General features: G+C 40.0%; 1 protein-coding gene and 1 pseudogene across 1 annotated transcript; both read left to right on the top strand.

The window, feature by feature from the left end:
* Positions 1-2,402, top strand: part of LOC123120871 (uncharacterized) — a 63,652-nt pseudogene extending 61,250 nt beyond the window's left edge.
* Positions 1,741-14,700, top strand: LOC123122568 (60S ribosomal protein L5-1). Its single transcript, XM_044542776.1, has 9 exons — positions 1,741-2,228; positions 2,397-2,535; positions 2,656-9,951; positions 10,391-10,477; positions 10,920-11,000; positions 11,264-11,989; positions 12,074-12,256; positions 13,062-13,179; positions 13,343-14,700. Exons 3-6 carry the CDS (start codon positions 9,835-9,837, stop codon positions 11,435-11,437), a joined length of 459 nt encoding a protein of 152 aa, XP_044398711.1. The 5' UTR covers positions 1,741-2,228; positions 2,397-2,535; positions 2,656-9,834; the 3' UTR covers positions 11,438-11,989; positions 12,074-12,256; positions 13,062-13,179; positions 13,343-14,700.
* The last annotated feature ends 1,554 nt before the right edge of the window (positions 14,701-16,254 follow it).

Raw genomic sequence — 16,254 nt, 5'->3', positions numbered from 1 at the left:
CCAGGCTATACTGTCTGTTGATCATTATCTTGACATATGGCCAAATTAGTGTCAGTAACTAGTTCTGAGGGCTGCACACATCAATCCTGGTGGCAGATTTGTTACTACCTAATGTTAATATACTTGATGCTGATGGATGAAAGATAAAATTATGAACTACTCCCTCTGTTTCGGTATAGAAGTCCCATGTGTACCATTGGAGTATACCATTAGAATATAATACATACATCCAGGAACATGCCTGGTCTTTCTATATCGAAACAGAAGGAACTAGTTTGATTTTGGATTATATGATTGGATTTCATATACCTGGTCTTGTCCTGTCAAATTTACGTTTGCTATTTCTGTACATCTTTGGGGATAGTCGGTTTAAACCTCTATGCAAGTGATCAGTATGCACACTTCAATGATGGATCATGCACTGTGGTAGCTGGTATTTAGGCTATTGATATTTTTGCTCACTCAGGGGATAATTCTTGATTCTTAATTTTCAGCCCATTCTATCTGTTGCTAACACCACCCTGTGAGAGCAACATGTAACAAATAAGAATGTTACTGTTTATTGACTAGGCAAGAAAGTTTGTATGTGCTATGTATAGTTTGGAAAGATTATGCAGTATATCTCGCATGAATCTATCTTTGGTTTTTTCGTATATATTTTCTCCCTCTGTTGACTTTTCTTGTTACCATGACCAAAACTTCCTTAAAACTTTGCTTAAATATTTCCTTTGACATTCTTCTGTTCACCTATAATATATTTTTTGGAGAGACTTGCCGAAAGAACTGCTGTTTTGTATGTTGTGTCATTTAGCAATATAAGTAGATGTTGCACATAATTATGGATCACTCTGTCACCATCCATTATTGCTGATTTATCAACATCTACAAACTGGAAGGCAATCTTTTATTGCTATATTCAATATATACGTGTGTTTATCTAGCTGCCCAATCTTCATTAACTCCCATAGTTTTGCACATGGTAGACGCTAGATGGGCAGCACTAATGTTGCTTGAGAATCTTGCTCGGTGAGTTGATCCCTCCATTTTTCTTGGTGGTTCTGGAATTTCTATATATTACATTGCTTTGTTTTTGGATATGTTTTGTCTGGTTTGCACTTGTTCTGCATGGTACATTGTATGTTGTGTTCTATACATATTCTGATGTGCAAACTATATTTTTGCAGAATCATGCCAGAAATCCAACAGGGCTACCACCCTCCTCGTCCTCGGGCAAAGGGTGCGCCTGATGCACCAGTAACACTACAGCCTGTTTACATGCAGCCTGGAGCTTATCCTGGTGCACCACCATAGTATGGCCAGCAACCTTATGGCAGAGCATCCCCCCTGGCACTGGCTATGACTACTATAACCAACAAAAGCAACCCCAAGAGCAACAGTATGCCACTGGAACCGCTGCACCTCCTGATGCTAGCAGCTACGATTACAGCCAGTCTGCTACTCATGCTTCACAAGGGTATGGTGATTCTACATACTCTCAGTAGAGTGGCGGGCAGCAAGCTTATGATTACTCTGGTTATCAGACCCAAGGGATGTCTTACTCGCAGCAGCCTGGATATGATTAGCAGAACTATGGGGCATCTGGCTATGGGGCATCAGCTGCTAACTCAACTCAGGATGGTGGTACTGCATCGAGCTATGGTGGTCCAAGCGGCACTGGTCAAGCATCTTCAGGGCAGCAAGCTTCAACTCCAGCCACTCGAGGCCAACCGAGTTATCCTAATCAACCACCTATACTGCTGCTGTTGCATCAAGCTACACGGCGCAAGGTTCTGCCCCCTCAATTTGGATACGCTGCTCCACACAGCCTAGCTATGATATGCAGCCACCACCACAGGCCACGTATGGCCAGGGTGCTTATGGGTAGCCTCCGCATGCTCAGAAGCCGCCTTCATCTGCTCCGTATGGACAGGCACCACCTACTCAGGCTGGTTATGGGCAGTATGGATACAGTCAGCCAGGCTATGGTGCACCACCGCCTTCCCTGGTGCACCCACTGCTAGCCAGCCAGGCTATGGCCACTAGCAGTCATATTGTGATCGTTATGCTACTGGTACCTATGGGCTGCCTACAACGTATTCTACTGAAGTTACAACACCTGACGCGTCCCAGGACCAATCCACCTCCGGACCTGCGCCTTACCACAACAACTGCCATTCCTGCTCCTGTTAATAGTCCCCCCCCCCAAAAAAAAACCCTCTTCGAATTAGGTACCTGCTCCTGCTTCAACTGCAATCTGGTTTCCTTGGCTCCGCCACTTGAAGTAATATCCTCTAGTTTATCCATATTATCCTATTTGTTATTGCTTGATCTTTATATATTGCTTGATTATCCTGGTTTTGCTGCTCATGTGTGGCTTGTGTGATCCCCCAATGCAGGTTTAAATCGGCATGTAAGTGAAGGCGTATTTCTCCTTCACGCCTTAGACGTTGACCCCCCTCCCCCTGGTGTAGTACTGTTTAATCAGGCAGACCCGTTCTGGCTCACAATACCATTTCTCTTTTTCTAAAATCCAGGGTACTTCCAAAATTCATCTAAAATTTCCCTCTTTCCAATGATACTACTCCTATAAATTTTGGAGCCCTTTGCACATATTGTTTATTGATTGTGTGTTAATTTTATTTTTCCATTTAGTAGAAATCATCATCTTTCGAAAGATTCAAGGACGTTCGAGGAGTGACCAAAACCATTGAAGACTTTGCTGAGCGAGGCAAGCAACCTACTTTGATCATGTTGAACCCATATTTGCATTACACTTACAATTATTTTTCATGCATAAAGTATTGTTTACTAGTATTGCTATGTTTAGTAAATTAGCTAGGGTTTAACTACCCTATGTCCTTGATATTAACACCCCTTTGACATTCTTATGCTAAGTAAATTAGCTAGGGTTTAGCTATGCTCTATATGCTTGGTATTGACACCCTCCTTTGACATTCTTAATACCCCTCCTTTCTAACCATGTAGTGGTCAAATAAACGTGGGTTGTATGTGCAAGTTTAATAGTAATGCTTAGCCATGCTAGTCGCATAAATCATAGGACTTGGGAAGAATCTTTATTACTCATAAATGTTTTACAAAAACCCAAGGGTGTCACTAATGCCCATGGGATGATTCTGAAAATAAGGTTTTACAAAATGGAGATGAAGTGGAGATTTAGTTAGGTGATTGTGATCTTGACGAGTATAGTCAAAGATGTCAGTGGATTATGAAAATTTATGTATAGTAAATGAGCATGGTGGTTATTATATTGGCGGATAAATGGATCTTTAATAAACTTGAAGCAATTTGGATTTAGTTAGGCGATTATGATCTTGAACCAAATTTCATGGTGGATTACGAGATTTTGATGCATTTATTTAGTTCATTGTGATCTTGAGGAGATAGTCAAAGATGTTTGGTGGATTAATTAACCTTGGACAATTTGGATTTAGTTAGGTGATTGTGATATTGAACCGTATTTCATGATGGATTATGAGATTTTAGGTGGATTTAGTTACGTGATTTAATCTTGAGAAGAAAGTCTAAAATGTTTGGTTGATTATGAGAGTTTAGGTATGTAGATGAGCATGGTGATTATTATATTGGTGGATAAATAGATTTTAATTTTGTTTGGAACATTTTGTATTTAGTTAAGTGATTGTGATCTTAAGCCAAATTTCACTGTGGATTATCAGGTGTTGCTTGGATTTAGTTAGGTGGTGTGATCTTGATGAGCTAGTAAAAGATGTTTTGGTGGATTATGTGAATTTAGGTCTAGTAGGTGAGTATGGTGTTAATTATATCGGTTAAGTAAGTAAATTTTAATAAACTAGAGAAAATTTGGATTTAGTTAGGCGATTGTGATCTTGAACCAAATTTCATGGTGGATTACGAGATTTTAGATAGATTTAGTCAGTTGATTGTGATCTTGAGGAGATACTCAAAGATATTTGATGGATTAATTAACCTTGAACAGTTTGAATTTAGTTAGGCTACTTCGATATTGAGCCGAATTTCACGATGATTTATGTGATTTTAGGTGGATTTAGTTAAGTTATTATGCTCTTGAGAATATGGTCAAAGATGTTCAGTGGATGTTAAGATTTTAGGTCTAGTACGTGAGCATGGTGACTATTATATTAGTGGATAAACAGACCTTTAATTTAGTTTGAAACAATTTGAATTTAGTTAGATGATTGTGATATTTTAAGCAAATTCACGGTGGATTTTGATGTTTGGGTTAGATTTAGTTAGGTGATTGTGATCCTCGCGAGATAATCAAAGATGTTCGATGGATTATGTGAGAATTTATGTCTAGTAAGTGAGCATGGTGGTTATTATATTGGTGGATAAATGGATTTTTAGTAAATTTCGAGTAATTTGGATTAGTTAGGCGATTGTGATTTTGAATCAAATTTCATGGTGAATTACGAGATTTTAAATTAATTTAATTAGTTGATTGAGATCTTGAGGAGATAGTCCAAGATGTTCGGTTGATTAATTAATCTTTTATTGACACAGTACAGACGCGAGTGCTCATATAAACGCGCATACACTTACCCTTATGAACGCACACACGCACACCCTATCCTTATGAGCACCTTTGAGAGACTGAGTTGGCATATCATCTTGAGATTTTACAAAGTTACCGTAGGCGTCTCGTAGTCGACAGGAACAATTTGGATTTAGTTCGATGATTGAACCAAATTTCTCGGTGATTTATTTGATTTTAGATGGATTTATTTAGGTGATTGTGCCTTGAGAAGATAGTCAATGTTCGTTGGATTATGAGATTTTAGTTATGGAAATGAGCATGATATTTATTACATTGGTAGATAAACATATATTTGAGTTAGTTTGGATCAATTTGGATTTAGGTATGTGATTATGATCTTTTAACCAAAATTTTACGGTGGATTATGAGGTTTTTGTTAGATTTAGTTAGGTGATTGAGATCTTGACGAGCTAGTAAAATATGTTCGGTAGATTATGTGAATTTAGGTCTAGTAGGTGAGCATGTTGGTTATTATATTGGTGGATAAATGGATTTTTAGCAAACTTGGAAAAGATTGGCTTTAGTTAGGCGATTGTGATCTTGAACCAAATTTTATGGTGAATTATGAGATTTTTTATGGATTAGTTAGTTGATTGTGATCTTGAGGAGATAGTCAAAGATATTCTATGAATTATTTAATCATATACAGTTTGGATTTAGTTAGGTGATTGTTATATTGAGCTAAATTTCTCTGTGATTTATGAGACTTTAGTTGGATTTAGTTAGGTGATTGTGTCTTGATGAGAAGATAATCAAAGATGTTTGGTGGATTATGAGATTTTAGGTCTAATAACTGAGCATGGTGATTATTATATTGGTGGATAAACAAATATTTAATTTAGTTTGAAACAATTTGGTTTAGTTCGGTGATTGTGATCTTTTAACCAAATTTTAGGGCGGATTATAAGGTTTTGGTTGGATTTAGTTAGGTGATTTTGATTTTGACAAGCTAGTAAAAGATGTTAAGTGGATTATGTGAATTTAGATCTACTAGGTGAGCATGTTGATTATTATATTGGTTGATAGAGATGAGAGCCCACAAGTGAGTCAAGGCAATGATGCCACTACTGAAAATAATTGGTAAACAAGGCAACAGAGAAGAGACCGGGGTAGTGGCAGCAGATGGACTTTGATCCAGCATCCCACGTGCCTGTGCACTCTCCATTCCCCGCTGATCCGGCTTGCTGTCCTTGTCCTGTTTGCGGATTTTGTGTCACGCACTTGATTAAGCATCCCACGTTCTCCTAATGTGCGCCCTTGGCCTTGACGATAGATAGCGCCGTGTTCTCGGGCGTGTCCTGTGGGTAAAATTCAGGTATGCGTCGATTGTCTGAGCTCTTGCTCGCCATTGGTGGTGCTTGAGCGTGCGGTCATGGTGTTGCCCAGCAAGGGAACACGGGAGTGGGATCAAGACAGCACACATAGCAACCCGTCACCAGGCAACGGACACCCGTCCACACTTATAGGGAGTGAAGGTGGACACAAAGGTGGATGTTGAGATCCATAGCAGTCTCAAAAGTGTGCTCATTAGTAAGACCAACACGAGCAAGAAGATCGTGGATATACTCCTCTTAGGAAATAAAGAAGCCATTAGAGGTAGAAGAAACCTCAATCTCAAGGAAGTAGCAACTTCTTTAGTAAACATGAAGCAATTTGGATTTAGTTAGGGCATTGTGATATTGAACCAAATTTCATGTTGGATTACGAGATTTTAGATGGGTGTAGTCAGTTGATTGTGATCTTGAGGAGATAGTCAAAGATATTTGATGGATTAATTAACCTTGACCAATTTGAATTTAGTTAGGCTATTATGATATTGAGCCAAATTTCACGATGATTTATGTGATATTAGGTGGATTTAAATAAGTTATTATGATCTTGAGAAGATAGTCAAAGATGTTCGGTGGATGTTAAGATTTTAGGTCTAGTACGTGAGCATGGTGACTATTATATTAGTGGATAAACAGACGTTTAATTTATAGATGATTGTGGTCTTTTAATTTAGTTAGATGGTTGTGATCTTTTAAGCAAATTCACGGTGGATTTTGATGTTTGGGTTAGATTTAGTTAGGTGATTATGATCCTCACGAGATAGTCAAAGATGTTTGATGGATTATGTGAGAATTTATGTCTAGTAAGTGAGCATGGTGTTTATTATATTGGTGGATAAATAGATTTTTAGTAAACTTGGAGCAATTTGGATTTAGTTAGGCGATTGTGATTTTGGACCAAATTTAATGGTGAATTACGAGATTTTAAATGGATTGAATTAGTTGATTGAGATCTTGAGGAGATAGTCCAAGATGTTTGGTTGATTAATAAATCTTTTTTAACACGGTACATACGCAAGTGCTCATATAAGCGTGCATACACTCACCCCTATGAACGCACGCACGCACACTTCGAGAGACTGAGCCGACATATCATCTCTAGATTGTACGAAGTCACCATAGGCGTCTCGTAGTCGACAGAAACAATTTGGATTTAGTTCGGTGATTGAACCAAATTTCTCGGTGATTTATTTCATTTTAGGTGGATTTAGTTAGGTGATTGTGTCTTGAGAAGATAGTCAATGTTCATTGGATTATGAGATTTTAGTTATGGAAATGAGCACAGTGATTATTATATTGGTAGATATATAGATATTTGATTTAGTTTGGATCAATGTGGATTTAGGTAGGTGATTATGATCTTTTAACCAAAAGTTTACGATGGATTATGAGGTTTTTGTTGGATTTAGTTAGGTGATTGGGATCTTGACGAGCTAGTAAAAGTTGTTTGGTAGATTATGTGAATTTAGGTCTAGTAGGTGAGCATGTTGGTTATTATATTGGTGGATAAATGGATTTTTAGCAAACTTGGAAAAAATTGGATATAGTTAGGCGATTGTGATCTTGAACCAAATTTTATGATAGATTATGAGATTTCTTATGGATTAGTTAGTTGATTGTGATCTTGAGGAGATAGTCAAAGATATTCTGTGTATTAATTAATCCTATACAATTTGGATTTAGTTAGGTGATTGTGATATTGAGCTAAATTTCTCTGTGATTTATGAGATTTTAGTTGGATTTAGTTAGGTGATTGTGTCTTATGAAGATAATCAAAGATGGTTGGTGGATTATGAGATTTTAGGTCTAATAACTGAGCATGGTGATTATTATATTGGCGGATAAACAAATATTTAATTTAGTTTGAAACAATTTGGATTTAGTTTGGTGATTGTGATCTTTTAACCTAATTTTACGGTGGATTATAAGGTGATTGTGATTTTGACAAGCTAGTAAAAGATGCTCGGTGGATTATGTGAATTTAGGTCTAGTAGGTGAGCATGTTGATTATTATATTGGTTGATAGAGATGAGGGCCACACAAGTGAGTCAAGGCGATGATACCACCACTGAAAATAACTGGTAAACAAGGCAACAGAGGAGAGACTGGGGGTAGTGGCAGCAGATGGACTTTGATCCAGCATCCCACATGCCTGTGCACTCTCCGTTCCCCGCTGATCCGGCTTGGTGTCATTGTCCTTTGCGGATTTTGTGTCACGCACTTGATTAAGCATCCCACGTTCTCCTAATGCGCGCCCTTGGCCTTGACGATAGGTAGCGCCGTGTTCTCGGGCGTGTCCCGTGGGTAAAATTCAGGTATGCGTCGATTGTCTGAGCTCTTGCTCCCATTGGTGGTGCTTGAGCGTGCGGTCATGGTGTCGCCCAGCAAGGGAACACGGGATGTGGGATCAAGACAGCACACATAGCAACCCGTCACCAGGCAACGGACGCCCGTCCGGACTTACAGGGAGTGGAGGTGGACACAAAGGTGGATGTTGAGCTTCATAGCAGTCTCAATAGTGTGCCCACCAGTAAGAGCAACATGAGCAAGAAGATCCTGGATATACTCCTCTTAGGAAATAAAGAAGCCATTAGGGGTAGAAGAAACCTCAATCTCAAGGAAGTAGCGATTTCTTTAGTAAATATGGAGCCATTTGGATTTAGTTAGTCGATTGTGATCTTGAACAAATTTCATGGTGAATTACGAGATTTTTCAATGGATTTAGTTGATTGTGATCTTGAGGAGATGGTCAAAGATGTTCGGTGTATTAATTAATCTTGAACAATATGGATTTAGTCAGGTGATTGTGATACTGGACCAAATTTCTCTGTGATTTATGAGATTTTAGTTGGATTTAGTTAGGTGATTGTGTCTTGAGATGATAATAAAAAATATTTTATGGATCATGAGATTTTAGGTCTAGTAGATGAGCATGGTGGTTATTATATTGGTGGATAAACAAATCTTTGATTTAGTTTGGAACAATTTTCAACCAAATTCACGGTGGATTTTGAGGTTTTGTTGGATTTAGTTAGGTGACTGTGATCTCAACGAGTTAATCAAAGATGTTTGGTGAATCATGTTAGTTTAGATCTAGTAAGTGAGCATGGTGGTTATTATATTGATGGATAAATGGGTCTTTAGTAAACATGGAGCAATTTGGATGTAGTTAGGTGATTTTGATCTTGAACAAATTTCACGGTGGATTACGAGATTTTCAATAGATTTAGTTAGTAGATTGTGATCTTCGGAAGATGTCAAAGATGTTCTGTGGATTAATTAATGTTAAACAATTTGGATTTAGTTAGATGATTGCAATATTGAACCAAATTTCTCTGTGGTTGAGATTTTAGTTGGATTTAGTTAGGTGATTGTGTCTTGAGATGATAATCAAAGATGTTTGATGGATTATGAGATTTTAGGTCTAGTAGATGAGCATGGTGGTTACTATATTGGTGGATGAACAGATATTTAATTTAGTTTGGAACAATTTGGATTTCGTTAGGCGATTGTGATCTTGAACCAAATTTTATGGTGGATTATGAGAGTTTTGATGGATTAGTTAGTTGATTGTGATCTTGAGGAGATAGTCAAAGATGTTTGGTGTATTAATTAATCTTGAACAATTTGGATTTAGTTAGGTGATTGTGATATTGAACCAAATTTCTCTGTGATTTATGAGATTTTAGTTGGATTTAGTTAGGAGATTGTCTCTTAAGAAAGTAGTGAAACATGTTTGGTGGATTATGAGATTTAGGTCTAATAGTTGAGCATGATGATTATTATATTGATGGATAAATGAATCTTTAATAAATTTGGAACAATTTGGATTTAGTTAGCGGACTGTGATCTTTAACCAAATTTTATGGCCATGCTCCGCCTCTTCCTCGAGGAGCTTGTGCAGTGCGGTGGTGCGGCGGCTCGTGCGGCGTGCGGTGGCCTCAGAAGATGGGCGTTGACACCTGCAGCTTGTGCACAATGATGACTCCATGTATCTCCTGCGCCCCGCAACCCTCTCCTTCCCGGCATAGGAGGAGCAGGAGCAAGGATGCCGAGGTGGTTCAGGTTTGCCTCCACCTCCGCTCTTCCCCCTGCTCGCACTCTTGTCTCCTTTTTTTGTTTCATTCTGCAGCTTCATTCAAGCATTTTAAATTGCTAGGTATTCCAGGTAGTTAGCTTATCTATGGACTACACCTACATTGGTTGTTAGAACTCTGATACTAATTTATGTTGTTGCATAGGTGAATGGTGCTTTAGCTTCAATGACCAATTTTATTGCTGAATATTTTTCCCATTGAAAGTGTCAAAGAATATACAACTTGGTATGGAGAAGTTTTCTTATGGGGAAATAAAGATTCTTTTATGCAGAACTATTAGGGCTCCCGCAGCTGTATCAGTCGGTTTTTGTTCTCAGATTTTTACTTTGCTTTTTTTTGGCAAAAAAATTGGATGTATGAATCTGAGATCTGGACCTCAAGTTCACTGCTTTTCTTTTCATCTGCAGTCGCAAGGAAGAGTAGGAAGATCAGTCAGAGAGGGTTTCACATACCCCTTCTACACTGACAAGTCTTTGCTTTTCAGGATTGCCATGGTGAGCTCCTGCTGTAATGCTTTAATTTTCTTTTGTGTTGTCACTTTGTTAAACTTTGTTCTCTTATTCTGATGCTATGATTTGTGGCTAGATGAGATTTGTGGTGAAAAGTCTCCTTTATTTTGTTTACCTACAGATCTTGAATGCACGATTGATAATTTTGCTGGATAGGTTAGAAATCTAAATAATAGACATTTTAAACGATGTAGTTGGTAAACTTGGAAAGCCAAGAAAAATATATAGCTTACTTACAGTGTTGTTTGATCCATCGCTCTGCGACAGGCTCACTGATGGACTTGAAGTATGCCTAATCTTGGACTGCATTTATTGCCTGTTGTTGGTGTGTTTCTTTCATTCTATATTTAGGGGGTTCTAAGCTATTGAATTAGGAAGCATACAGTTTATCTGTTTGAGACCCGCTTCAGTCTGTTGGCTACTGCAGGGAGCTTTGGATGGCGGTCTTGATATTGCGCACAGTGACAAGAGATTGCTGGCTTCAAGAAGGATAAGAAGCAGCTGGGCGGTGAGATTTACCGCAAATACATCTATGAAGGTCATGTTGCTGACTACATGAAGGTGAGTTGGATCCATTGCCCTCGTGGTATTATAACGCCATTTCGTCATTCCCTAGGGCTATCGTTGTTGTATGCATGAATTCTTTCTGGAAGATATATCTAGGCCAGATTCACCCATATAAATAAAGTATCCTAAAGCAGCGTACTTTGTTCTTATTTCTGAAGCAGCTTACTGAATCTCGTTTTAACTTCTGCCCTACCCTTATTTCAGTCAATAGCTGATGAGGAATCTAAGAAGTACCAATCTCACTTCAGTGAGTACATCAAGAAGAATATTGCGGCCGATGACATGGAAGCACTGTACAAGAAGGTTCACGCTACCATTCGTGCTTATCCTACCATGGCAAAATCAACGAAGGAACCTCCAAAGACGCACAAGAGTTAGATATATCTTGCTTTTTATTAAAGTCAAACAACTGATAATAAAGTTTATCAATATGTAGTAATGTGTATAAATGTTTTCTCATACTCATGTAGTCCGTTCATTCCTAAACTATATGTTCTTCTTTTGTTAAAACCTTGAAATATTAAGATGTTAGGGTAAATAAATTCCTTCAGAATCAATAATAGAAATGTTTTGCTATGCAACAAGATACAGTTGTATGCAAAAAATAATCTTGTCTTATATAGAGTTATATATCAAAACTATGGATTTTCTATGCACTTCTTGTAATCATTAATGTTCATTGTCTTTGTTCGGATTTTGTTGGGCACCTGCGGCAACGCGCTGTCAGACACGACAGACGCTGCCAGGTCTGCGTCGACATCATGCTCACGGAGCCTGGTCTCCGCGTTGTGTTCTCCATCTTGCAGTGCATGATGAACTACACGCTAAAGTTCAGCTGAAGTTCCCCTGTTATCTTCTACTACAAGAGTTCTGTCGATTTGTACTACTTGGCTGCAAATGTATGCCGTTTGCATCACCATACGGATAGTGGTAAGAATGCAGTAGCAAATCCAATAGTAGGTAATCATGATAGTATTTCACCACCGGTAATCTTGCTGTCTTTTATGGTTGCAGGTTTGTTCTTCTGGCATTATTGATGGTTCTCATCATAGCCATACTGAATGATGGCAAGTGGCATCTCTGAATTTATCATATGAATTATGACTTTATGAGCTTGCTTGGCTACTGACCTGCTGTGTGGGAAGGGCATCCTTTTACCAGAGCTATATTGATTTTAATATGCTCCATTTCCTTCAGGTCTTTTATCGCTCCATCCTTGATTTATCTGAGTCCAGTGGGGTTGCTCGTGAATTACAGAATTTAGGCTTACAGTAGGATGAACTTCCTTGAGAATCAATAATAGAAAAGTTTTGGTTAAGAGCAATTTCCAACGCCAGAGAGAAAATTTACTTCACTGGTTAAGAGGAATCCATCTCACGTTTTCTTGTGTTGTGCCTTTCTCAAAGTAAAAAAAGCAAAAGTCGCAGAGAGAAATTACTGTATTAGTTAAGACAACTAATTTGCATACAATGGTAGCAATGCACAAGCAGCGTCAGTGTTAGCGTGTACTTATTTCAGAGATGATTGGAGTAACTGTTGACCGGTTCAGCAGCCACCATCTAATCGAATCACAATTAATAGACTAGTAGGCAGAGATATTGGAGGGCTACTTTCAGATCAATTCATGACTATACGTATGGTATGAGCTATTCCTATCGCCGCGAACTTGTTGAACACGGCAATACTGGTGAACAAAAGCACAAGTGTGTGTGCAGTGCGAGCTAAGATAGCCGGTTAATCATTCAGCATTATGCATGGTATTCAGTCATGATTGTCAAGTGTCAAGTTCAGTTTTAAAAGCTGAACCCTTAAGTGTTAAGTTTAGGTAACAGGGGCTGTGGAGTAACTGTAGCTGGATCAAATCCTGAATGTCAAGTTCAGAATATGATACTCAATACACGTCAAAAAATATGATACTCAATTATCATGACAAAATTTACTACTTTGGAATGTGTGGGTGTGCTGGTTTCGACTAGTTGATCTAATCATCTTGAATTGACAGGGTTTCTGAATATACTCGCAAGTCGCAACCATGGCCTTACAGTGCTACACGCCTCTGCTGAAGCCCCAACTGGCCCAAGTCTCGGTCAACCCTTCCATTAACACGATACAGATTCCAGGTTTGCTTTGCCTCACACGAATATGCTCGTTCCATGACATCTCGCTGGAATATGTACCGGATAACATGTGTTGAGGTGTGGATGCACTGGCTAGCGATTAGTTAATCTAATACTCTTCTGATAATTATCTTCTCTGAATATACACAAAATTATTGCCTTGCAGAGTCAGTGCTCCGCCCCTCTGCTGAAGCCCTTACTGGCCCAAGTCTCGGCCAGCCCTTCTCTAAATCGATGCAGATTGCAGATTTGCCTTGCACCAATATGCTCCTTGCATAAGCTAGTAATCTCTGGCCATATTTCATTTTTTATCCTACTTGCATCATGCCTGATGACTTTTTTTGTGCCACCAATTTTAGTGTATGTTCGAGGTGTAGCAGATTTTACGGATCTTTTTTGTGTGTCATTGCTTCATCAAATGGGAATTTAAGTAATGGGAGATTCGTCAAATGGAAATTTAAACCAATTTATGATTTGGTGAGGAATCTATATATATTAGTGTGTGTTGTTACGTTGAGCTCTAAATAACGGGGAGCACACAAAATTACATTCAATCCAAATAGGGCTGGTGTTTGCATCTGTATTCTGTAGTTCTGTATGTTGAATTCAAATAAACTGCTTCTTTTTGGGTGTTCATTTTCGTCTTAATAATGGTGATTGTTATTCACTTGGAATCATCATGTAAACCTAGCTGGACATGGTCAAACTATAATTTTCCATGTTTCAAAATATTATATGGTTTAGTACTTTGTTCTGAGAGTCTTTCTTCCCAGAATGGATTTTTTCCCAGTATTCTCCTAAATCTTTTTGGTGTCTTGATGTGATCTGGTCATCATGCATGAACTGTATTGAATTCTTGTAAGGAAGCATTTGAATGTTACTTGTCCTGGTCTAATTATCTGCAATCCACAGGTTATGGAACTGCACTTGCATTGGTAGCAGGAATGACCTTGCTTGGGCGACCTTCTCTGTTATGATATTGTTGTCTAAGTTAAAAAAACCTGAATCTGCTCCATGGTTTTGTTATGTTGGATGTGCCCCAAGAAGCTTCTTTCTTTTGATTTTTGTTGTCAATATATTCTGTGGATGCTCCTCATACTCATTATGAAACGTTCTTCATAACTATGGCGAATCACATGAAGTTCAAATGTTAGCATAGCTACTAAGTTGTATGTTCGGCAATGACACAATGCATAGGTCAAGTGTTAGTTTTCTGAAACTATTGTACTGTGAACTGATGCTAACTTCCTCACTGTAGTTTGGCCAACATCGAGCTGCGGTACCTGGAGTTGATGTGGAGGAAAAGACCTTAGCAAGACTATTGACCGTCGCCTTGCAACTCAATTTCTTCAGAAGTGTCTTGGCCTAAGATATGACAACTTGAGAATTCAGATTTTCTGTAGCGCAGAACCCATTAGCTCCTATCTTTGTGCTAGCTAAACTTGAACTTAAGTTGTAGTGTTGTAGTCAAATTATTTATGTACTGAATTTTTGTTCTTTTATGTGCATTGGCGTGTCAATTTCTGTTCTTGTTTTCCTGCAAAATAATAATAATCTGTTCTTGTTTCTCTGGAGCATCGATGATCGATCATATCGACAGTTTCGGAGACCGCACATCACCTTGACCTCATGATCTGATGGCTGTCCATTGATTGGAACTACTGGACAAAAAAAATGATCTATCTAATTTACCTCTTCCTGGTACTGGTAGTACCATTCAGGGACAATGGCAGATAATTAACAAAATCCCTTGATAAGCCAAGAACAATGTGCTAGGAACTTAGATTAATGTGCAAGTTCGAGAGAACAGATAACCAAGCAAATGTGTGCAGAATTAATCTAAAATGCCCCACAAAAAATCGATCTAAAGTTGTCCAAAATAAAAAACAATTCTGGTAACAAGGAAACCATTCTATCTGCCGGATGGGATCCGGATAGCTTATAGCTGGCCAAACGGGCCGGCCCGGCACGGCACAGCACGGCCCATCCTAATTGTGCCTGGCACGGCCCGGCCCGTCGAGGCATGATTATTATACGGGCTGTGCCATGCCAGCCCGCGTGCTGCAGCCTGCAGCCTAGGCACGGCCCATATGCTAATCGGGCCGGCCCACAGGCACGCTAGGCCTGCTAATCTGCCACCTAATTTGCGCACTGGGCGTTTTTAGCCTATTTTTACCTGTTGGGTCACATTAGGATACATAAAAAAAAGATAATCGGGCTGTGCCGTGCCGGCTCGCGTGCTCGGCCTTCAGGCCCAGGCACCCTGGCGTGCCGCGTGCCGGGCCTGGCCCGTTTAGCACGTGCCGTGCCGTGCCTGGCCCGTGCCGTGCCGGCCGTGCTACCGGGCCGGCCCAGCTATCTCGGCCCGTTTGGCCACCTATAGGATAGCTTACTGATGGGATTTGAAAGCAAACAAAAATGCTTCTCTGCAGATGAGCACGCTACGCTACAAGCTGCAAACCAATGCAAAATCCTACAATGACCCAGCCACTCAAGGCACCTAGGTTAGTAACTTGGCTCGCAACTAGGTTACGGGGTCTGCAAGGACCTAGTCCGACGTCACGGAACGCGGCCCGGTGTTGCATGTCACGCCACTCCTTAGTCACTGTGCTGCAGGACGACGTGTTGCCACCACCATGGCTGACGTAATGCAGGAGGCGCTCACGTGTGTCCGCGAGCGCATGGGAGGGGAGGGGGGCTTCTTCTTCATGGTGACCAGGTGCCGACGTGGCGGTGGTGGTGGCGTGCTCTCCTTGCCGTGCCAGAGGCATCCAACGGCCCAACGTGTTGTGCGGCTCCTTCTTGACGTAGCGTTCGATTTGGACTTCGCAGTTGTGACCGGGGGGGGGGGGGGGGCTTCCCCACCCCCTTTTCTCCCTGACCACAAATCACATTTCCCCTATTTCCTCCTTCCTTCTTTCCTTCGTAACCTATAACCGCTTCCTCGCTCTCGCCGTCTCGCATCCTACCGCCGGGGTCGCCCTGGTCTTCTTCAAAGACCTTTCCAGCGGTTCCTCCTCCGGCGACGACTCCTTCACCACCTGGGTATGCCTCTCTTCTCTCTCTTGGGCAATGACT

The sequence above is a fragment of the Triticum aestivum genome, chromosome 5D (assembly GCF_018294505.1).
Source record: "Triticum aestivum cultivar Chinese Spring chromosome 5D, IWGSC CS RefSeq v2.1, whole genome shotgun sequence".
Taxonomy (NCBI): domain Eukaryota; kingdom Viridiplantae; phylum Streptophyta; class Magnoliopsida; order Poales; family Poaceae; genus Triticum; species Triticum aestivum.
This window is presented reverse-complemented; position numbering and strand designations above follow the sequence as displayed.